We start from the raw sequence: 23,215 nt of genomic DNA on the forward strand, positions 1-23,215 counted from the left end.
CTTTGGGGCTGTTTCTCTGCAAAGGGGCCAGGACGACTGATCCGGGTACATGAAAGAATGAATGGGGCCATGTATCGTGAGATTTTGAGTGCAAACCTCCTTCCATCAGCAAGGGCATTGAAGATGAAACGTGGCTGGGTCTTTCAACATGACAATGATCCAAAGCACACCGCCAGGGCAACGAAGGAGTGGCTTCGTAAGAAGCATTTCAAGGTCCTGGAGTGGCCTAGCCAGTCTCCAGATCTCAACCCTATAGAAAACCTTTGGAGGGAGTTGAAAGTCCGTGTTGCCAAGCGAAAAGCCAAAAACATCACTGCTCTAGAGGAGATCTGCATGGAGGAATGGGCCAACATACCAACAACAGTGTGTGGCAACCTTGTGAAGACTTACAGAAAACGTTTGACCTCTGTCATTGCCAACAAAGGATATATCACAAAGTATTGAGATGAAATTTTGTTTCTGACCAAATACTTATTTTCCACCATAATATGCAAATAAAATGAAAAAAAAACCAGACAATGTGATTTTCTGGATTTTTTTTTCTCAGTTTGTCTCCCATAGTTGAGGTCTACCTATGATGTAAATTACAGACGCCTCTCATCTTTTTAAGTGGTGGAACTTGCACTATTGCTGACTGACTAAATACTTTTTTTCCCCACTGTATATATATATATACACAGTGGAGGAAACCAGCATTTGATACACATTTTGCATGTTTTCCCACCTACAAAGAATGGATAGGTCTGTAATTTTTATCGTAGGTACACCACCTGTGAGACACAGAATCTACAAATCAAAGCCAGAAAATCGCATTGTATGATTTTTACATAATTAAATTGCATTCAAATACTTATTTCCCCACTGTATGTACAGTATATATATATATATATATATATATATATATATATATATATATATATTTGCTTTCATTTCACTACAGCCTGGTAGGCAACAATTGCAGATACAGTAAAAGACAGTTTTTTTCAAATACGCCTTTCTCAGATTATTTTGAAAAATGCATAAATTACATTTCCAGGAACTTGCCCAATTTATGGCCCTTGTTCCCCAGAGTATAATTTCACCTTGCTGCATCAGCAGACGCTCATTGATCTGACCTCCAGTTCGCGGACCACGCAGGTTTCCTCGGCACTGCTGCGCTGATACATTTTCATAACTCACAGCCGCTGAGTGGATGCTCGATCATGCATCTCCTATCCAAACAGCTGGGAGAACAGAACCACAAAGCGCTTCTCAGTAATACCTGCATCATTACCAACCATTTATGGGGTAATATAGCTTTTCCTGTGATTCAGTATTATTACTGTCAGTGCCATGCTAATGGACGCTGGCATGTTTGATATAATGGTCGTCTTATTCCCCCCACAGGGCCACTTATCTCTCCAATTTAGAAGATGAGCCTGAGCTTGCTTTCCTTCATCAAACATAAGTTCTTTTAATGGGGCAAATAAAATGACTGCTTTATTTGCTGACTTTAGCAGTAGAATATCATGCACTCGTCATATTTGACTCTTATATGAGAGCGTAATGTACGAAAATTGAATATTTTGTACAAATATTGTAAAGTTGTGTCAATAAATACAAAAAGGAAAAATGCAAACAGTATTTAGAGAGCAATGAAAGGCTAATATTCCTACCTGGAGGGGCCAGGATAAAATTAACTATTTTGTATGCCATATATACAAAATTCCTAACATTGTACCCTTTTTTTCCTCAGAGGAATCAAGCCTAATTCAGGCTCTATGTTGTAGGCCCTGATCCTCTTTTTCCTCCTTTGGTTCACATTGACAGAGAGCAAGTAAAGTGATGGATCAGCAGGGAGAAAGTAAAGGTCTGTACTTGTGGTAAGAAAGTCAAAGCTTTATCTGCACAAAGGAGATGAATGACTGTATCAGCAGTGATGACGTACAGGACTATATTGTCATAGAGGAAATAGAGGGTGGTATCAGCATTGAGGAAGTAAAGGTCTTTATCACCATAGAGGAAGTAGAGGGCTGTATCAGCTGGGAGGAAGTAAAGGGATTTATCACCATAGATGAAGTAGAGGGCTGTATCAGCAGGAAGGAAGTAAAGGGATTTATCACCATAGATGAAGTAGAGAACTGTATCAGCAGGGAGGAAGTAAAGGTCTTTATCACCATAGAGGAAGTAGAGGGCTGTATCAGCAGGGAGGAAGTAAAGGTCTTTATCACCATAGAGGAAGTAGAGGGCTGTATCAGCAGGAAGGAAGTAAAGGGATTTATCACCATAGATGAAGTAGAGAACTGTATCAGCAGGGAGGAAGTAAAGGTCTTTATCACCATAGAGGAAGTAGAGGGCTGTATCAGCAGGGAGGAAGTAAAGGTCTTTATCACCATAGAGGAAGTAGAGGGCTGTATCAGCAGGAAGGAAGTAAAGGGATTTATCACCATAGATGAAGTAGAGAACTGTATCAGCAGGGAGGAAGTAAAGGGATTTATCACCATAGATGAAGTAGAGAACTGTATCAGCAGGGAGGAAGTAAAGGTCTTTATCACCATATAGGAAGTAGAGGGCTGTATCAGCAGGGAGGAAGTAAAGGTCTTTATCACCATAGAGGAAGTAGAGGGCTGTATCAGCAGGGAGGAAGTAAAGGGATTTATCACCATAGATGAAGTAGAGAACTGTATCAGCAGGGAGGAAGTAAAGGTCTTTATCACCATAGAGGAAGTAGAGAACTGTATCTGTAGGGTGGAAGTAAAGGGCTTTATTGCCATAGAGTAAGTAGAGAACTGTATCTGTAGGGTGGAAGTAAAGGGCTTTATCGTCATTGAGGAAGTAGAGGGCTGTATCAGCAGGGAGGAAGTAAAGGTCTTTATCACCATAGAGGAAGTAGAGAACTGTATCAGCAGGGAGGAAGTAAAGGGCTTTATCACCATAGAGAAAGTAGAGAGCTGTATCAGCAGGGAGGAAGTAGAGGGCTTTATCGTCATTGAGGAAGTAGAGGGCTGTATCAGCAGGGAGGAAGTAAAGGGCTTTATTGCCATAGAGGAAGTAGAGGGCTGTATCATCAAGGAAGGATGTAATTGTCGGCAGAGAGTAAGTAAAGTGTTATCAGCAGAGAGGAAATTAATGGCTGTGTCAGCAAAGTAATAGTAAGGAGCTGCAGTAAATTAAATCTCACCATACTTGTTTTGAAATAAAATAAATGTTTAGCATTCAATTAATGAAGCTAAAAAAAGAGATATGCAATGTGATATAGACATCAAGATGTGACAGAACAAAGCCATATAGGAGCAGTGGGAGACGTTACATCCAGTGACGTACCGCAGACCACGTGGCCATCATGGATCCAGTGAGTCGAGGGCGGAACGATGCCAGAATCCCACCCAGCATCGCACTTTCAACTGTATCGGCATCCAGGTCTTATGTGCCAAAACAATGATGGGAGAGGAAGTTGTCAGCTGAGGTCGCCTCTCCCATCATTCCCCCTCTGCGACTGAGCTCCATGATATCAACAAAGTGGCTTCAATAGGAATGTAAATTACTTTGTAAGGGCTGCAAAGATATGAGATATGCTCTCCTGTAACCAATTAGCCGAATTAGAGCTTCCGCTATGAAGCCTCCTGATTTCTATGTATAACCTTGATTATATCCAAGGCCAAAAACTATTCGGATACATTGATACATCTATAATAATAAATGCCCTAAGCAGCTTCCGGTTGTAACAACTTCCGTCCAGTTGTAACCGGTGACGTCACCGCACACCTCTTTCCATGTTAACCCTCAACACACACACTCCTCTCACCTTTCACCATCTCCACTCACTCTTTCACTCCACATACGACCCCTTCTCTCACTCCGTCTCTCATACTCACGCCGTCATCGCCGCTGATCCACGATCCCCGACATCTTCTTCCGTCGGCGCCATCCTGGATCCAGACGTCCTCCACGCCGGCGACATGTTCTTGCGGCGACGCCATTTTGGATCGGCGAAATCCCGCGATAGTCAAGATGGCGTCGCCGCAAGAACATGTCGCCGGCGTGGAGGACGTCGGGATCCAAAATGGCGTCGGCGAAATCTTGCGAGATTTCGCCGACGCCATTTTGGATCCCGACAGCATCCACGCCGGCAACATGTTCCTGCGGCGACGCTATGTTGGATCGGCGAAATCCCGCGATACTCAAGATGGCGTCGCCGCAAGAACATGTCGCCAGTGAGGACGACGTCGGGATCCAAAATGGCGTCGGCGAAAACTCGCGAGATTTTGCCGACGCCATTTTGGATCCCGACGTCGTCCACGCCGGCGACATGTTCTCCCGGCGACACCATCTTTAGTATCGCGGGATTTCACGATACTCAAGATGGCGTCACCGCAAGAACATGTCGCCGGTGTGGACAATGTCTGGATCCAGGATGGCTCCGGCGGAAGATGATGTCGGGGATCGTGGAGCAGCGGCGATGACAGCGTGAGTATGAGAGACGGAGTGAGAGAAGGGGTCGTATGTGGAGTGAAAGAGTGAGTGGAGATGGTGAAAGGTGAGAGGAGTGTGTGTGTTGAGGGTTAACATGGCAAGAGGTGTGATGCTATCGCATCCTCCCGATGCGATAGCATCGGGCCATAATCTAGTATATATATATCAAAGTGTAATAGGTGTTATAGTGAGTGTGAGGAACTACAATTAGGTATGTACTGCAGTTATGTACTGTAGTTATGTACTGTAGTTATATATTGTAGGTATGTACTGTAGGTATGTACTGTAGTTATGTACTGGTTATGTACTGTAGGTATGTACTGTAGCTATGTACTGCAATTTTGTATTGTAGGTATGTACTGTAGTTATGTAATGCAGGTATGTATTGTAGGTATGTACTGTAGTTATGTACTGTATATTTGTACTGTAGTTATGTACTGTAGTTATATATTGTAGTTATGTACTGTAGTTATGTACTGTAGTTATGTAATGCAGTTATGTACTGTAGTTATGTACTGTAGTTATATATTGTAGTTATGTACTGTAGTTATGTACTGTAGTTATGTAATGCAGTTATGTACTGTAGTTATGTACTGTAGGTATGTACTGCAGTTATGTACTGCAGTTATGTATTGTAGTTATGTACTGTAGTTATGTAATGCACTTATGTACTCTAGGTATGCACTGTAGTTATGTACTGCAGCTATGTATTGTAGTTATGTACTATAGTTATGTACTGCAGTTATGTAGTGTAATTATGTAATGCAGCTATGTACTGTAGTTATGTACTGTAGGTAGAGTCCAAAACAGGAGATAGAAAGACAGCCCCTACACACACACCATTCTATAGTGGGTCACAATTACATGGCTATGACAGACACCTTACTCGACTAGACAGGGTGCACATCCAAAAGCACTTGCAATAAACAAATGAGAAAAGATAGATGCACTCACCGTTTCTTTAAAATTCACTTCTTTATTGAGACATCTTAAAACTGCAGAGGCAGGAGAGTTCTAAGTGGATACTATGTCAGGACATTGGCCGTTTCGTGCAAATGAGCACTTCTATGGGTCCGTAGAAGCGCTCATTTGCGCGAATCGGCCATCGTCCTGACATAATTTTAAGATGTCTCAATAAAGAAGTGACTTTTAAAGAGATGGTGAGTACTATCTATCTTTTCTCATTTGTTTATTGTATGTAGTGTAGGTATGTACTGTAGTTATGTACTGTAGGTATGTACTCTAGTTATGTACTAGTTATGTACTGTAGGTATGTACTGTAGTTATGTACTGTAGTTATGTACTGCTTATGTACTGTAGGTATGTACTGTAGTTATGTACTGCAATTTTGTACTGTAGGTATGTACAGTAGGTATGTACTGCAATTTTGAACTGTAGGTATGCTGTTGTGAGTTCATTTTCCCCTTCACCATTGAGGTCTGATGAACTCCCTCTTCTGGTGAAGGAAGGTAGTGAGGCTGATTACCAAGCACCTGGGCAGGATGATGATGACTGGGTGACGGGAATTACTGACTGGATATAAGGCAGCCGACACCCTTCTGCCTTGCTGGTGATATCTCTGAGGGATTCTAGGAGACCAGTCTGATTCCTGCTCCTCAAAAGCTAAGTTTTCTGCTCTACTTCTTGCATTTGTGTTTTGGTTTTGTTTTGCATTGTTTTCCTTGATTTCTGCCATTCCCTGATGGGGTGAGCTGAATTACTTTTTGCTCTGTCTTCAGAAAATACCTGAGTACTGATATAGTCTTTTTGAAGCCTAGCGTCTTCAGGGCTTTTTCCCTATCAGCTGTTGGCTCTTGTTTTGATAGGGTTTTGGCGGATTACAGACAGCAGCTTTTCTATCCTGTCCTATCTAGTTAGCTTGGGCCCCATCATTTGCTCAGCCTATCTTTCTATCTGTGAGTGTTTTTTCATCTTGCTTCACTGTCATTATATGTTGGGGGCTGCCTATTGCTTTGGGGTCTGCTCTGGGGCAGTTTAGATTTCCCTTTCTGTCTTTAGGCTATGTAGTTCTCCGGCTGTGATCGAGGGGTCTAGGGCACCGTAGGAACCCCCCACGGCTACTGCTTGTTGTTGTTGATAGGTTCAGGGGTCTGCAATCCGATAGCTGCCAACTTCTCTGGTTTTCTGGACTTAGCTAGTATTTCTGTTTTTGCCTCCTATGGTGACTCATTCATAACAGAATCACCAGCCATACCGCAGACCCTAGGGTACTCAATAGCAGGAAAGAATTGTAAAAAAAAAAGTGTGTATATTTTTTCCTCTATATCTCTGAGGCCGTGGGGGGAATTTTTTTTTTCTCTCAATGGAGATAAAGCAATTGTCTGATCGTGTGGAGCAGCTCGCTGTGGAAGTGCGGGGAATTTCCGCCTACCTTGCTCATTCACATGCTGCTGAACCAAAGATCCCTACTCCTGATGTTTTTGGGGATCGGTCTAAATTTTTGAATTTCAAAAATAATTGTAAATTATTTTTTTGCCTTGAAGCCTGACTCATCAGGGAGCTCGGCGCAGCAGGTTAAAATTGTCATCTCTTTGCTGCGTGGCGATCCCCAGGATTGGGCGTTTTCTTTGAAACCAGATGATCCTATTCTGACTAATGTGAACGCATTTTTTCAAGCCTTGGGGTTGTTGTATGACGAATCTAATGCTATTGATCAGGCTGAAAAGACCCTGTTGGCATTGAGCCAGGGTCGAGATTCTGCAGAATTGTACTGTCAAAAATTCCGAAAGTGGGCGGTCCTTACTACCTGGAATGATAATGCCTTGGCAGCTCTCTTTCGGAAGGGTTTGTCAGAAGCCGTGAAAGATACTATGGTGGGATTTCCTGTTCCCTCTGGTCTTGACGATTCTATGTCATTAGCCATTCAGGTTGATTGGCGCTTACGTGAACGCAGGACTGCACGAGAGGTGTTGCCACCTGTTGAACAAATGTCTGAACCTATGCAATGTGATAGAGTTTTGTCCAGGGAGCAACGTCAGGAGTTCAGAAGGCGTAATAAGCTGTGTTTTTTTTGTGGAGATGCCTCACATATTATTTCTGTCTGTCCTAAACGAGAGAAACATTTTGCACACACGTTTTCTGTGGGTGGTGTTCAACCTAAGTTTCTTCTGGCAATTACTCTGACCTGCTCCCTGTCCACATTTTCCGCCAAGGCTTTTGTGGATTCGGGAGCAGCCCTGAACCTAATGGACTTGGATTTTGCTAAACGTTGTGGATTTCCTATGACACCTCTGTGGACGCCTATCCCTTTGAGGGGGACTGATGCTACTCCTTTGGCGAAAAATAAACCTCAGTTTTGGACCCAGGTGGTAATGCGGGTCGCCCCAGACCATCAGGAAAATTGCAGATTTTTGGTGTTGCATAATTTGCATGATACCATTGTTCTGGGGTTTCCCTGGTTGCAAATTCATAATCCAGTTTTGGATTGGAAATCTGTGTCTGTGGTGAGTTGGGGTTGTCGGTGTGCCCTTAGTGAGGCTCCAGTTTTTTCCTCCTCACCTCAGTCGCATGATGTTCCTGACTATTTGGCGGATTTTTATGATGTATTTAGTGAGAATGAGTCTGCGTCTTTGCCTCCTCATAGGAGTTATGACTGTGCAATTGAACTGAGCCCGGGGTGTAAATTTCCCAAGGGTCAGCTCTTCAATTTATCTGTACCCGAGCACGAGGCTATGCGATCCTATATTAAGGAGGCGTTGGAGAAGGGTCATATTAGACCATCCTCTTCACCCTTAGGTGCTGGGGTTTTTTTCGTGGCCAAAAAGAATGGTTAATTAAGGCCTTGTATTGATTATCGTGCCCTCAACAAAATTACTATTAAATATCAGTATCCGTTACCCCTGATATCGGATCTATTCTCCAGAGTTAAAGGTGCTTGCTGGTTTACCAAGCTTGACCTCAGGGGGCGTATAATCTTATCTGCATTAAGCATGGGGATGAATGGAAGACGGTGTTTAATACTCCGGAGGGACATTTTGAGTACCTGGTGATGCCTTTTGGGCTCACTAATGCCCCTTCTGTCTTCCAGTGCTTCATGAACGATATTTTCCGAGACTTTGTGGATAAATTTTTGATTATCTATCTGGATGATATTTTGATCTTCTCCAAGGATTGGGATTCTCATGTGGAACATGTTCGGACTGTGTTCCAGATCTTGAGGGAGAATTCCCTGTATGTCAAAGGATCTAAATGCCTTTTTGAGGTACAGAGGATTTCTTTTTTGGGATTTATTTTGTCTCCGTCAACTACTGAAATGGACCCGGCCAAGGTACAGGCCATTTATGATTGGGTTCAGCCCACTTCTTTGAAGGCCCTTCAGAAGTTTTTGGGTTTTGCTAATTTTTATCGGAAATTTATAGCAAAATTTTCTAGTATTGCCAAGCCATTGAATGATCTGACTAAGAAGGGTGCTGATGTGTTGAATTGGTCTCCGGAGGCTGTTTCTTCCTTTCAGGAGCTGAAGCGAAGATTCACTTCTGCCCCGGTTTTGCGGCAACCTGATGTCTCACTCCCGTTCCAGGTAGAGGTGGACGCTTCTGAGATTGGTGCAGGAGCTGTTTTGTCCCAAAAGGATCCTGTAACATCTAAAATGAATCCCTGTGCTTTCTTTTCCCGAAAGTTCTCTCCATCTGAACGTAACTGTGATGTGGGGAATCGGGAACTGTTAGCCATGAAATGGGCATTTGAGGAGTGGAGACATTGGTTGGAGGGAGCTAAACATCAAGTCGTGGTCCTCACTGACCACAAGAATTTTATTTACCTGGAGTCGGCCAAACGCTTGAACCCTAGACAGGCTAGGTGGGCCTTGTTTTTTACACGTTTTGATTTTGTGGTCTCTTTTCTTCCTGGCACTAAGAATGTCAAGGCTGATGCTCTCTCTAGGAGCTTCTTTGCTGATTCTCCTGTGGTGACCAAGCCTGCTACCATCTTAGGCGAAGGGGTAGTTCTTTCTGCCATCTTGCCCGATTTGAGACGTGCTCTGGAAGAGTTGCAGGAGGACAAACCTGAGCGTTGTCCCAGTGGAAAGTTGTATGTTCCTGACCAGTGGAAGAAGAGAGTGATGTCTGAAGTTCATTGCTCTGCATTGGCTGGTCATCCAGGTATTTTTGGTACTAGAGATCTAGTGAGTCGGTCTTTTTGGTGGCCCGCCTTGTCTCGTGATGTCAGGAATTTTGTGCAGTCCTGTGGGACTTGCTCCCGGTCTAAACCTTGTTCTCGCTCTAGTGGGTTGTTGATGCCTTGGCCGGTTCCCAGGAGGCCATGGACCCATATTTCAATGGATTTCATCTCTGATATGCCTGTCTCTCAGAGAATGACTTAGTAAAAGCAACAAGGCACTCTCTCAAAATGATGATAGTAGGTGCACAAGTAGGGTATCCAGCCCACGTAGTAGAATAGAAGAACTTGGCACTCAAATTATAGTTTTTTCGTTTTATTTGCATTCAGATTATGCATGTTAAACGTTTTCGATCCAATAATGGATTTTCATCAGAACTTTTCTGAAGGAACAAACAAATATACAAAAAATGGAAGTAAGTCCATAATAGTGAACACAATATCATAGAAAAAAATATAAAATCTTACAATGCATAAGAGAGATATATATTTCAAAGAAAAATATATACTTCAAAGAAAAATAAACAAAGACAAGTGGAATGTGCATAAGGCAATATTGTCTGCATATGTTATTGGTTTAAGGGACCTACATATTTCTCTTCTTTCTCATAGGAAAGATAAGATTCACGCACCAGGCGTTATTAGCACTCTTCACTTTATGGTCGGCACCTATACACTGGAAGTCCACAATATCCTTATATCATGTTTTCACTTTTTGTGATTATTTTATAGGAATTTAAGACGTTTATTTCCTTAATATTGACCTATATACCTGATCTCACGGAGCACTTGGAAAAATTCTCAAGATATTATTCGACAAAAGCTACATTCCACTTGTCTTTGTTTATTTTTCTTTGAAGTATATATTTTTCTTTGAAATATATATCTCTCTTATGCATTGTAAGATTTGATATTTTTTTCTATGATATTGTGTTCACTATTATGGACTTACTTCCATTTTTTGTATATTTGTTTGTTCCTTCAGAAAAGTTCTGATGAAGATCCATTATTGGATCGAAAACGTTTAACATGCATAATCTGGATGCAAATAAAACGAAAAAACTATAATTTGAGTGCCAAGTTCTTCTATTCTACTACGTGGGCTGGATACCCTACTTGTGCACCTACTATCATCATTTTGAGAGAGTGCCTTGTTGCTTTTACTACGTGATTTCTCTATCTCAAGAGCACCTCCTAACAATGTCAAGTGCGACCTTCTCATTCAATGCCACGGAAACGGCCGAGATTAAATCCAAGATAACTGCTTCAAGTGATTTTCTCCAAACTCCCACCAGGGATATTAAAAACAGAGACCTTGAGAGGGAGTCCAGAAGAGCTGTGAATTTGGAGCTCCATTCAATTACCCTAGCTGAGTACTTACGGGTCTTACGTATCCCCAGGGGCCTACGAGTACCCCTACAACCCACCTTCTTTAAAGAGGATAAGGAATACTGCACGAAATTTGAACAAATTTTGAATAAATGTTCGTTTGATCTGATGACACTAACTTTATCTTTTTTACAGAAAAATTTAGAAAGTGTCAACTCGCAAATATGTGTCATAGAAAATCAACTCTCAGCCACCATGACCCAAGAAGAATTCCAGGAACTCAAGCTCAAAAACCAGGAGAGTCTACTTGTTCACAGAACAGAATTGTAAAAGAAAAAAAGATCAAAGTTCCTACGAGACACCGAGGATTTCCTTCAAAACAGGGTCTACAGGTGGCGAGACATACAACGTCCCTTCAGGCGCCGCACCTCACGAAGCTCGTCAGGATCAACGGACAGCCGATCCGGCACAAACAGCACCACCTCTACAACTTTTTTAGGCCAAAGTCGAGGCCGCACAAGAGGAAGACGAGGCGGGGCGGCCAATGCAACCGGGGACAGCAAAACAGACACCAGATCCAACGTGACGACGAGATCCCAGGTAAAGCACCTCTGGTGATAAACATCTCCTCAAAGAATTTGAATACTTATCAAATGTCGGTACTCCAGAAGGGTCTGTCTTTCTGTCCCTCTTACAAGTTCAATTTTTTTGAACTTGATATGGATTTACAGAGGTTCTACAGAAACCTCAGACTTAAGGTACACTTTGCGCAACAACCTTTCAGGTCAACAGATCAGGTTCCCACTAGTCTACTTAGATTCACTGATCTAGGACTTCGTTCACATAGTACCTTTATGCCTCCAAAGAGTAATCCACCAATTGAAACCTTCATAAGCTTGGTTGAAAGGGATGTGGGGGTCTTTCACAGAGAGGTTGATCAGGGTAAATTCCACCACCACACTAATCTATCTAAGGAAGAGAAAATAGCACTTGATTGTCTCTCTTCCGACCAATCACTGATCATCAAACCAGCCGACAAGGGTGGGGCCTTAGTCATCATGGACAAATCAGATTATTTAAATGAGATCCAGAGACAATTAAGTGACAGGGATGTCTATATGCCTGTCTCACACAATCCTCTCGACTCCATCATAAAAAGAATTAAACCTATTACAGAACACCACATAGGGGTGGGTACTATTGATAAAAAGACAGGGGATTTTCTTTTAAACTCAGATCCTATAACACCAGTTTTTTACATCTTACCAAAAATTCATAAGAGACTGGAAAAACCACCCAATCGTGTCTTCTACAGATTCCATTCTTTCTCCACCAGTTATGTTTCTAGAGAAAATTCTGACACCTCTGGTTAAAACAACGAGGTCATATTTGAAAGATACCAACGAGTTCATAACACTCATTAAATCTCTGGGTTTTCTCCCCCCATCCTCTTTATTAGTCACATGGGATGTTAACGGTTTGTATACATCCATCACACATGAAAAGGGCTTAAGAGCCACGGCAACACTGATGGAGAAAGCTGGCATGGACATCAGAATCCGTAACCTTTGTTCCGATCTCTTGGATCTGGTGTTGAAGGAGAATTATTTTCTTTTTCAAGATACATTTTACAAACAGAAACAGGGCACTGCAATGGGATCACATGTAGCACCCCCCTATGCTATTGCCTATATGGCCTCATTTGAGGAAGAATACATCTATACCCACCCGCTATATACACAATATTCCATAACATGGCTCAGGTTTATTGATGACATTTTTTGTGTGTGGAATTGCCCCCTTGACACTCTGATACAATTTGATCATGACATCAACAATGTTTGGCCCGAACTCAAATTTACTTTACAACATGATATGGGGAAAATGAATTTTTTTAGATACATTGATCAGTAAGGATTCACTTGGGACACTTAAAATAGATCTCTATGTCAAACCAACTGACAGAAACAGTATTTTACACTTTGATAGCTTTCACCCATCCACAGTAAAGAGGTCCATTCCTAGGTCCCAATACTGTAGGATAGACAGAATAGTCTCGGAGGAGGCAACAAAAGCCGAGAGACTTAAGGATATGACAAGAAAGTTTACAGAAAGGGGTTACCCTGATAAACTTTTAACTGAATCAAGATCCATGTTAGGCCATTTTGAGAAATCGAATAAATCGGACAAACGTATACCCTTTGTCCACACATACCACCCTTACTCGAGGAAGATACAGACTACTATAAATAAACATTGGGGTCTACTCTCAAAGAGCTACCCGGGGATAGAGGAATTTCAAAAACCATTCCTCCCCTGTTATCGGAGACCAAGAAATTTAAAGGACAAGTTAGTCAGAGCAGATATTGGCTCTAACATAAAGATACCAAGACAAAGGTTTCTCCAGACGCAAAAACAGGGTACATTTCCATGCCTATCTTGCCTGCAGTGTAATAATGTACAGAGGGGAGGTCAGATTTTTCACCCACAAACGGGAAAAGCTATTCCTATAAAAGGTTACTACACCTGTGAATCCACGTTTGTTGTATACTGCATTAAATGCCCATGCGGCTTGGCTTATGTGGGTGAAACCACACAGATGGTGAAAGACAGAATTTCACAACATAAGTCCAACATAAGATGCAAGAAGTCTCATCTCCCTCTTCCACATCACTTCTTGGAAAAGGGACATATATCTCAGTTGAAATTTCAAGTATTGGAACAAATTGAATCGGACAGAAGGGGGTATGACAGGACAAAAAGACTTAAAAAAGAGAGGCCTATTGGATTTTCACACTACAAACTTTGGAACCTAAAGGACTCAACAGGAATTATGATATATTGAGTTTTCAGTGACTCAAGCTATTATGGATTATTGACTTATGTTTTTAACATGTGATTTTGAATGATTCCAGATATCCTATTCTGATTATGATTTCTCCCTTTTTTAATAGAATCGTTAAATTTGGCATTCCACTTCCTCACTGGGCACAACTGTCTCACCTGGTATAGTGTTGTGAGTTCATTTTCCCCTTCACTACTGAGGTCCGAGGAACTCCCTCTTCTGGTGAGGAAAGGTAGTGAGCCTGATTGTCAAACACCTGGGGCTGATGATGATGACTGGCTGAGTGGAGTTAATGACTGGATATAAGGCTGCCGACGCCCTTCTGGCCTGCGGGTGATTTCTCTGTGGACTTCTAGGAAACCAGTCTGATTCCTGCTCATCTAAAGCTAAGATTTCTGCTTTGCCTTTTTGCATTAGTGTTTTGTTTTCCTTGCTTTTCTGGATTCTGCCATTCCCTTCTGGGGTGAGCTGAATCTCCTTTTGCCTGTTGCTCTGTCTTCAGAATATTCCTTAGTACTGACATAGCCTTTTTTGAAGCCTAGCGTCTTCAGGGCCTTTTTTACTGTCAGTTTGTTGGCTCTTATTTTCATAGGGTTTTTTCACGGATTGCAGACAGCAGCCTTCCTGTCCTTTCCTATCTAAGCTAGCTTGGGCACCATCTTTGCTCAGTCTATCTTTCTGTCTGTGTTTTGTTCTTTCTTCTTGCTTCACCGTCATTATATGTGGGGGGCTGCCTTTTGCTTTGGGGTCTGCTCTGGGGCAGTTTAGATTTCCCTTTCTGTCTTTAGGCTATGTAGTCCTCCGGCTGTGATCGAGGGGCCTAGGGCATCGTAGGAGCCCCCCACGGCTACTGCTAGTTGTGTTGATAGGTTCTGGGGTCTGCAATCCGATAGCTGCCAACTTCTCTGGTTTTCTGGACTTAGCTAGCATTTCTATTTTTGCCTCCTACGGTGACTCAATCATAACAGAATCACCCGCCATACCGCAGATCCTAGGGTACTCAATTGCAGGAAAGAATTGTAAAAAAAAAAAAAAAAAAAAAAGTGTGTATATTTTTTCCTCTATATCTCTGAGGCCGTAGGGGGAATTTTTTTTTTTTTCTCTCAATGGAGATAAAGCAATTGTCTGATCGTGTGGAGCAGCTCGCTGCGGAAGTGCGGGGAATTTCCGCCTACCTTGCTCATTCACATGCTGCTGAACCAAAGATTCCTACACCTGATGTATTTTTTGGGGATCGGTCTGAATTTTTGAATTTCAAAAATAATTGTAAATTATTTTTTGCCTTGAAGCCTAACTCGTCAGGGAGCTCCGCGCAGCAGGTTAAAATTGTCATCTCTTTGCTGCGTGGCGATCCCCAGGATTGGGCGTTTTCTTTGAAACCAGATGACCCTATTCTGACTAATGTGAACGCATTTTTTCAGGCCTTGGGGTTGTTGTATGACGAACCTAATGCCATTGATCAGGCTGAAAAGACCCTGCTGGCATTGAACCAGGGTCGTGATTCTGCAGAATTGTACTGTCAAAAATTCCGAAAGTGGGCAGTACTTACTACCTGGAATGATAATGCCTTGGCTTCTCTCTTTCGGAAGGGGTTGTCAGAAGCCGTAAAAGATACTATGGTGGGATTTCCTGTTCCCTCTGGTCTTGACGATTCTATGTCTTTAGCCATTCAGGTTGATCGGCGTTTGCGCGAACGCAGAGCTGCACGAGAGGTGTTGCCACCTGTTGAACAGATGTCTGAACCTATGCAATGTGATAGAGTTTTTTCCAGAGAGCAGCGTCAGGAGTTCAGAAGGCGTAATAAGTTGTGTTTTTTCTGTGGAGATGCCTCACATATTATTTCTGTCTGTCCTAAACGCGAGAAACGCCTTGCACACACGTTTTCTGTTGGTGGTGTTCAACCTAAGTTTCTTCTGGCTATTACTCTGATCTGCTCCCTGTCCACATTTTCCGCCAAGGCTTTTGTGGATTCGGGAGCAGCTCTAAACCTAATGGACTTGGATTTTGCTAAACGTTGTTGATTTCCGATGACACCTCTGCAGACGCCTATCCCTTTGAGGGGGATTGATGCTACTCCTTTGGCGAAAAATAAACCTCAGTTTTGGACCCAGGTGGTAATGCGGGTCGCCCCAGACCATCAAGAAAATTGCAGGTTTTTGGTGTTACATAATCTGCATGATACTATTGTTCTGGGGTTTCCCTGGTTACAAATTCATAATCCAGTTTTGGATTGGAAATCTGTGTCTGTGGTGAGTTGGGGTTGTCGGTGTGTCTTTAGTGAGGCTCCGGTGTTTTCCACCTCTCCTCAGTCGCATGATGTTCCTGATTATTTGGCGGACTTTTATGATGTATTTAGTGAGAATGAGTCTGCGTCTCTGCCTCCTCATAGGAGTTATGACTGTGCAATTGAACTGAGCCCGGGGTGTAAATTTCCCAAGGGTCGGCTCTTCAATTTATCTGTACCCGAGCACGAGGCTATGCGATCCTATATTAAGGAGGCGTTGGAGAAGGGTCATATTAGACCATCCTCGTCACCCTTAGGTGCCGGGTTTTTTTTTGTAGCCAAAAAGGATGGATCATTAAGACCTTGTATTGATTATCGTGCTCTCAACAAAATTACTGTTAAATATCAGTATCCGTTACCCCTTATTTCTGATCTATTCTCCAGAGTTAAAGGTGCTTGCTGGTTTACCAAGCTTGACCTCAGGGGGGCGTATAATCTTACTCGCATTAAGCATGGGGATGAATGGAAGACGGCGTTTAATACTCCGGAGGGACATTTTGAGTACCTGGTGATGCCTTTTGGGCTCACTAATGCCCCTTCTGTCTTCCAGTGCTTCATGAACGATATTTTCCGAGATTTTGTCGATAAATTTTTGATTATCTATCTGGATGATATTTTGATCTTCTCCAAGGATTGGGATTCTCATGTGGAACATATTCGGACTGTGTTCTGGATCTTGAGGGAGAATTCCCTGTATGTCAAAGGATCTAAATGCCTTTTTGGAGTACAGAGGATTTCTTTTTTGGGATTTATTTTGTCCCCGTCTACTATTGAAATGGACCCGGCCAAGGTACAGGCCATTTACGATTGGGTTCAGCCCACTTCTTTGAAGGCCCTCCAGAAGTTTTTGGGTTTTGCTAATATTTATCAGTCATTTATAGCAAAATTTTCTAGTATTGCCAAGCCATTGACTGATTTGACTAAGAAGGGTGCTGATGTGTTAAATTGGTCTCCGGAGGCTGTTTCTTCCTTTCAGGAGCTGAAGCGAAGACTCACCTCCGCCCCGGTTTTGTAACAACCTGATGTCTCACTTCCGTTCCAGGTAGAGGTGGATGCTTCTGAGATTGGTGCAGGAGCTGTTTTGTCCCAAAAGGATCCTGTAACATCTAAAATGAATCCCTGTGCTTTCTTTTCCCGAAAGTTCTCTCCATCTGAACGTAACTATGATGTGGGGAATCGGGAACTGTTAGCCATGAAATGGGCATTTGAGGAGTGGAGACATTGGTTGGAGGGAGCTAAATATCAAGTCGTGGTCCTCACTGACCACAAGAATTTGATTTACTTAGAATCGGCTAAGCGCTTGAACCCTAGACAGGCTAGGTGGGCCTTGTTTTTTACACGTTTTGATTTTGTGGTTTCTTTTCTTCCTGGAACTAAGAATGTCAAGGCTGACGCCCTCTCTAGGAGCTTCTTTGCTGATTCTCCTGTGGTGACCAAGCCTGCTACCATCTTAGGCGAAGGGGTAGTTCTTTCTGCCATCTCGCCCGATTTGAGACGTGCTCTGGAAGAGTTCCAGGAGGACAAACCTGAGCGTTGTCCCAGTGGAAAGTTGAATGTTCCTGACCAGTGGAAGAAGAGAGTGATGTCTGAAGTTCATTGCTCTGCTTTGGCTGGTCATCCAGGTATTTTTGGTACTAGAGATCTGGTGAGTCGGTCTTTTTGGTGGCCCTCCTTGTCTCGTGATGTCAGGAATTTTGTGCAGTCCTGTGGGACGTGCTCCCGGTCTAAATCGTGTTCTCGCTCTAGTGGGTTGTTGATGCCTTTGCCTGTCCCCAAGAGGCCATGGACCCATATTTCAATGGATTTCATCTCTGATATGCCTGTCTCTCAAAGGATGACTGTTATTTGGGTGATTTGTGATAGGTTCTCTAAGATGGTTCATCTTGTACCACTCCCTAAGTTGCCGTCTTCCTCTGAATTGGTGCCCCTGTTTTTACAACAGGTGGTTCGCTTGCACGGGATTCCTGAGAACATTGTATCTGACAGAGGAGTTCAGTTTGTGTCTAGATTTTGGAGGACTTTCTGTTCCAAGCTGGGAATTCAGTTGTCCTTCTCCTCTGCTTTTCACCCTCAGACCAATGGGCAGACGGAGAGAACAAACCAGACCTTGGAGTCGTATTTGAGATGTTTTATTTCCGCTGATCAGGATGATTGGGTTTCATTTTTGCCCTTGGCCGAATTTGCTTTAAATAATAGAGCTAGTTCTGCCACTTTGATGTCACCTTTTTTTTGTAACTTTGGGTTTCATCCTAGATTTTCTTCAGGGCAGGTGGAGCCTTCTGCCTGCCCAGGTGTTGACACTGTGGTGGAGAGAATGCACCAGATCTGGGACCAAGTGGTGGATAAGTTATCTCTCTCCCAGGAAAAGGCCCAGCGGTTTTCCAACCGACATAGGACCATTGGTCCCCAGTTTAAGGTTGGTGATATGGCTTGGTTATCATCAAAAAATATCGCTATGAAGGTGGCTTCTCCTAAGTTTAAGCCTAGATTTATTGGACCTTACAAGATTTTGGAGATTATTAATCCGGTCTCTTTTCGTTTTGCTCTTCCTGTTACATTTAAAATCCATAATGTGTTTCATAAGTCCTTGTTGAAGAGGTTTGTTGAACCAGTAGTTCCTGGGGTGGCACCTCCGGACCCTGTATTGGTTGAAGGTAGCATTGAATATGAGGTAGATAAGATACTGGATTCCCGTCTGGCTAGACGGAGACTCCAGTATTTGGTTAAGTGGAAGGGTTATGGTCAGGAGGATAATTCCTGGGTCTCTGCCTCTGATATTCATGCCAAAAGATTGGGTGTGTGCCTTTCATCGGGCTCACCCTGATCGCCCTGGTGGCGTCGATGAGGGTTCGGTGACCCCTCCTCAAGGGGGAGGTACTGTTGTGAGTTCATTTTCCCCTTCACCATTGAGGTCTGATGAACTCCCTCCTCTGGTGAAGGAAGGCAGTGAGGCTGATGATGAAGGCACCTGGGCAGGATGATGATGACTGGGTGACGGGAATTAGTGACTGGATATAAGGCAGCCGACGCCCTTCTGCCTTGCTGGTGATCTCTCTGAGGGATTCTAGGAGACCAGTCTGATTCCTGCTCCTCAAAAGCTAAGTTTTCTGCTCTACATTTTGCATTTGTGTTTTGGTTTTGTTTTGCATTGTTTTCCTTGATTTCTGCCATTCCCTGCTGGGGTGAGCTGAATTCCTTTTTGCTCTGTATTCAGAAAATACCTGAGTACTGATATAGTCTTTTTGAAGCCTAGCGTCTTCAGGGCTTTTTTCCCCATCAGCTGTTGGCTCTTGTTTTGATAGGGTTTTGGCGGATTACAGACAGCAGCTTTTCTATCCTGTCCTATCTAGTTAGCTTGGGCCCCATCATTTGCTCAGCCTATCTTTCTATCTGTGTGAGTGTTTTTTCATCTTGCTTCACCGTCATTATATGTTGGGGGCTGCCTATTACTTTGGGGTCTGCTCTGGGGCAGTTTAGATTTCCCTTTCTGTCTTTAGGCTATGTAGTTCTCCGGCTGTGAACGAGGGGTCTAGGGCACCGTAGGAACCCCCCACGGCTACTGCTAGCTGTTGTTGATAGGTTCAGGGGTCTGCAATCCGATAGCTGCCAATTTCGCTGGTTTTCTGGACTTAGCTAGTATTTCTGTTTTTGCCTCCTACGGTGACTCATTCATAACAGTATGCACTGCAGATATGTAATGTAGATATGTATTACAGTTATGTACTGCAGTTATGTACTGTAGTTTTATACTGCAGTTATGTACTGTATGCTTGTACTGTAGTTATGTACTGTAGTTCTATACTGCAGTTATGTACTGTATATTTGTACTGTAGTTATGTACTGTAGTTCTATACTGTAGGTATGTACTGTAGTACTATACTGCAGTTATGTACTGTATGTTTGTACCTTAGTTATGTACTGTAGTTCTATACTGTAGTTATGTACTGTATATTTGTACTGTAGTTATGTACTGTAGTTCTATACTGCAGTTATGTACTGTATATTTGTACTGTAGTTATGTACTGTAGTTCTATACTGTAGTTATGTACTGTAATACTATACTGCAGGTATGTACTGTATGTTTGTACTGTAGTTATGTACTGTAGTTCTATACTGTAGTTATGTACTGTATGCTTGTACTGTAGTTCTATACTGTAGTTATGTACTGTAGTACTATACTGCAGGTATGTACTGTATGTTTGTACTGTAGTTATGTACTGTGGTTCTATACTGCAGTTATGTACTGTATATTTGTACTGTAGTTATGTACTGTAGTTCTATACTGCAGCTATGTACTGTATGTTTGTACTGTAGTTATGTACTGTAGTTCTATACTGCAGTTATAAACTGTATATTTGTACTGTAGTTATGTACTGTAGTTCTATACTGCAGTTATGTACTGTAGGTATGTACTGTAGTTATGCAGTCTACATATACACACTTCGGTGTAAACAACACAATACAAAGAATTAAAAGAAATGGGTAGAATGTAGCGTTTTGTAAGCGCTAAGAAAAAGATACAAAATTATATAGTTTTCTTTTAAATTATAGGGTGAGATTGAGTCTGAGTCTTTTCTGATTTTAGATTGTGTTTGAGAACAAAAGATGGGAAAAAATCTGTTATTCCTTTTTTTAACACCATTTTCTATAATTTTGTTGATGAGAATTTTGCTCTTTTGATTTTAGCGACTATTGTCTGGTTGTGGTTCCCACATATCGCTGAGTCTCAATGACAATTGAATTTCTAAGGATGTAACAGTTTATTTTTCACTTTGCGGGAACCAAGCAGTCACATAACAATGATGTCAAATATTCGCCTTATGTAACTGTTAAAGAGAAGTTATCAAGATTGTTATTTTTTTTTTTAATTAAGTATGCCGGTTCTTAAAAATGTGACTTGTAGCAAAAGAAAAAGATAAAGCGTGTAGATGTGCATTAACGGGGACCACAAAGAAATTCCATATTTTTAAAAAAGGCATAAAATATTGAAGGGACTGTCCAGGATTGGAAGAAAAAACTCGGGTACCTTTTTCAAATAACAGCACAACGTACAGAACTGTGGACAGGTGCAGCACTGTTTTTGAAAGGAAGCTGCCATGTTTTCCTAGACAAGTCCTTTGATGGAGTCTTTCAAGGTTCAGCACCTTAGCATTAAAGGTCTGAGCTGCAGTGTCACATGACTATGTATGTCATGGTGCCCTTTTCTTCTGCACATAGGACCACCATCCATCATTCACAGCCTTTCCTGCCAGGATAACTTCTCTTAGGCTAGTTTCACACTAGCGTTTATTTCCTGCAGCGCACGGCGCCGCTAAGTCCCGCCCCCTCCCGGCTCCCTGCCCGCCCCATCCGGTCATCGCCGCCTACTAGCGCACATGGGCGCTTGCGATCTGTGCACCCTATCTTTAGCATAGGGTGCACAGATCATGCGCTGGCCGTGCGCTAGCCGGATTTTGCCGTGCGCTGCACACTTTTGAAGGTGCGCCAAGCGCGCCGAAATGCAACATGCTGCGTTCGGCGCACACGGGCGCACCTTCAAAAGTGCGCAGCGCACGGCAAAATCCGGCTAGCGCACGGCCAGCGCATGATCTGCGCACCCTATGCTAAAGATAGGGTGCGCAGATCGCAAGCGCCCATGTGCGCTAGTAGGCGGCGATGACCGGATGGGGCGGGCAGGGAGCCGGGTTGGGGGCGGGGCTTAGTGGCGCCGTGCGCTGCAGGAAATAAATGCTAGTGTGAAGCTAGCCTTACATGGACCGTTTGGCACGACGGACATCATTAATGGGTCTAAAAACTTTTACAACTACTAGTATTGCTTCACTTCCTCTAAGCTAAAAAAGTTTGCAAAAGTTTTTTTTTGTGTGTTTCCAGACTATACCTCAACCCTGTGCTGTCCGATCCTGCACTCATCCATTACTATCTTCCGTCTGTCCCAAAACGCTACGTCACATGCTTTGTATCACATATATTATTGCATTTTAGACACTTTTTGGTTTGCTCGGCAACAGTTATGGCTTAACTGAAAGTGGATGTGACTTCACACGAAAAGAGTGGGGCTTGCGATGCAATGTCGTGCACCAAAATTGCGCCAAAACATATTGATCTAAATTTCTGGCCAAAGGAACCACCACCCCTGTGATAAATATAACGCGTTTTAAGACTGTTTTGGTCTAAAATTTAGACAGCAAATTGGATAAAGCACTTCTTTAATATGATATCTATGAGAAATATCCACATAGATAAAATTCACAGTTGAGAGACCTACGCGTTTTGAACTTTAGCAGCTTTTAATAATGATGTTATATAATCTAAAGTTCATATCCGGGTGAAGTGTCACTGGATGCACTGCTGATAGATTTGACGAACTGATGATATTCTTGAAAAATTTATTTGAACAGGTTTAGAAAGTCAACGTGTTTCGAGGTCAACATAGGACCAAAACCTAATATAAAGTTCGAAACGCGTAGGTTTTTTTCAACTCTATCTTTTAGCAGTCTTATTTTTTCCATTTCGTGTGGATTTGACCTCATGATTTCAACTAAAATGCATTGGTCTTATTGTTCTTATCCAAAACTAGAAAAAAAGCATCAGATAAAGTAAAAGCTGAGCTAGAATAATTTATCCGCCCATTATCAACGCTGCAAAACAGCACCAGCCTCGACGTACGATCGGATAAGTAATTACATGATTGAGCGGTGTTGAACCTGAAATTATAAAAATAGTAAATGAACACTTTATCTTACGCCTAATGAAGTCGGCGCTTGTGGAGAGAAAACACAAAATAGCCTTTAAGCGATAATTAGAAGACTCGTTTCGATGGCCTCCACAATGGATGTAATTATTACGCTCGGCCACCTACCCAGGACGCTGAGCTCCGCCGACGCACTGCTGTTCTCGCTTTTGTAGGAAACCAGACAGGTATATGTGCCCGTGTCATCATCCGTCACATTAGTAATCAGCAAATTGCTGCTTCCAAGGAGAGAATATTTTCTTATCCTGGAATATATTAAAAAAAATATATATTGTAGAGGAGAATGGAGGTCACATTACATAAGATAGAAGGGGCGAACACATGAAAATAGGAATTTGTGAAATAGAAGAGTTGGGTCTGACTAATACCCTTAGGTGGGTTATGTTGGAAGTTAAATAGTATCTCCAGTAGGTGGCGA

At 42.6% G+C, this 23,215-nt stretch overlaps 1 protein-coding gene across 1 annotated transcript in view; it reads right to left on the reverse strand.

Moving 5' to 3' along the window:
- DCC (DCC netrin 1 receptor) overlaps positions 1–23,215 on the reverse strand; it is a 1,068,191-nt gene that overhangs the window by 486,782 nt on the left and 558,194 nt on the right. Inside the window, exon 5 of the mRNA XM_073543872.1 lies at positions 22,906–23,042. Coding sequence (XP_073399973.1) covers positions 22,906–23,042 — 137 coding nt within the window. The remainder of the gene's footprint in view (positions 1–22,905; positions 23,043–23,215) is intronic.

This window comes from Dendrobates tinctorius, unplaced genomic scaffold (genome assembly GCF_039654945.1).
Source record: "Dendrobates tinctorius isolate UK_male_01 unplaced genomic scaffold, ASM3965494v1 ptg000135l, whole genome shotgun sequence".
Taxonomy (NCBI): Eukaryota; Metazoa; Chordata; class Amphibia; order Anura; family Dendrobatidae; genus Dendrobates; species Dendrobates tinctorius.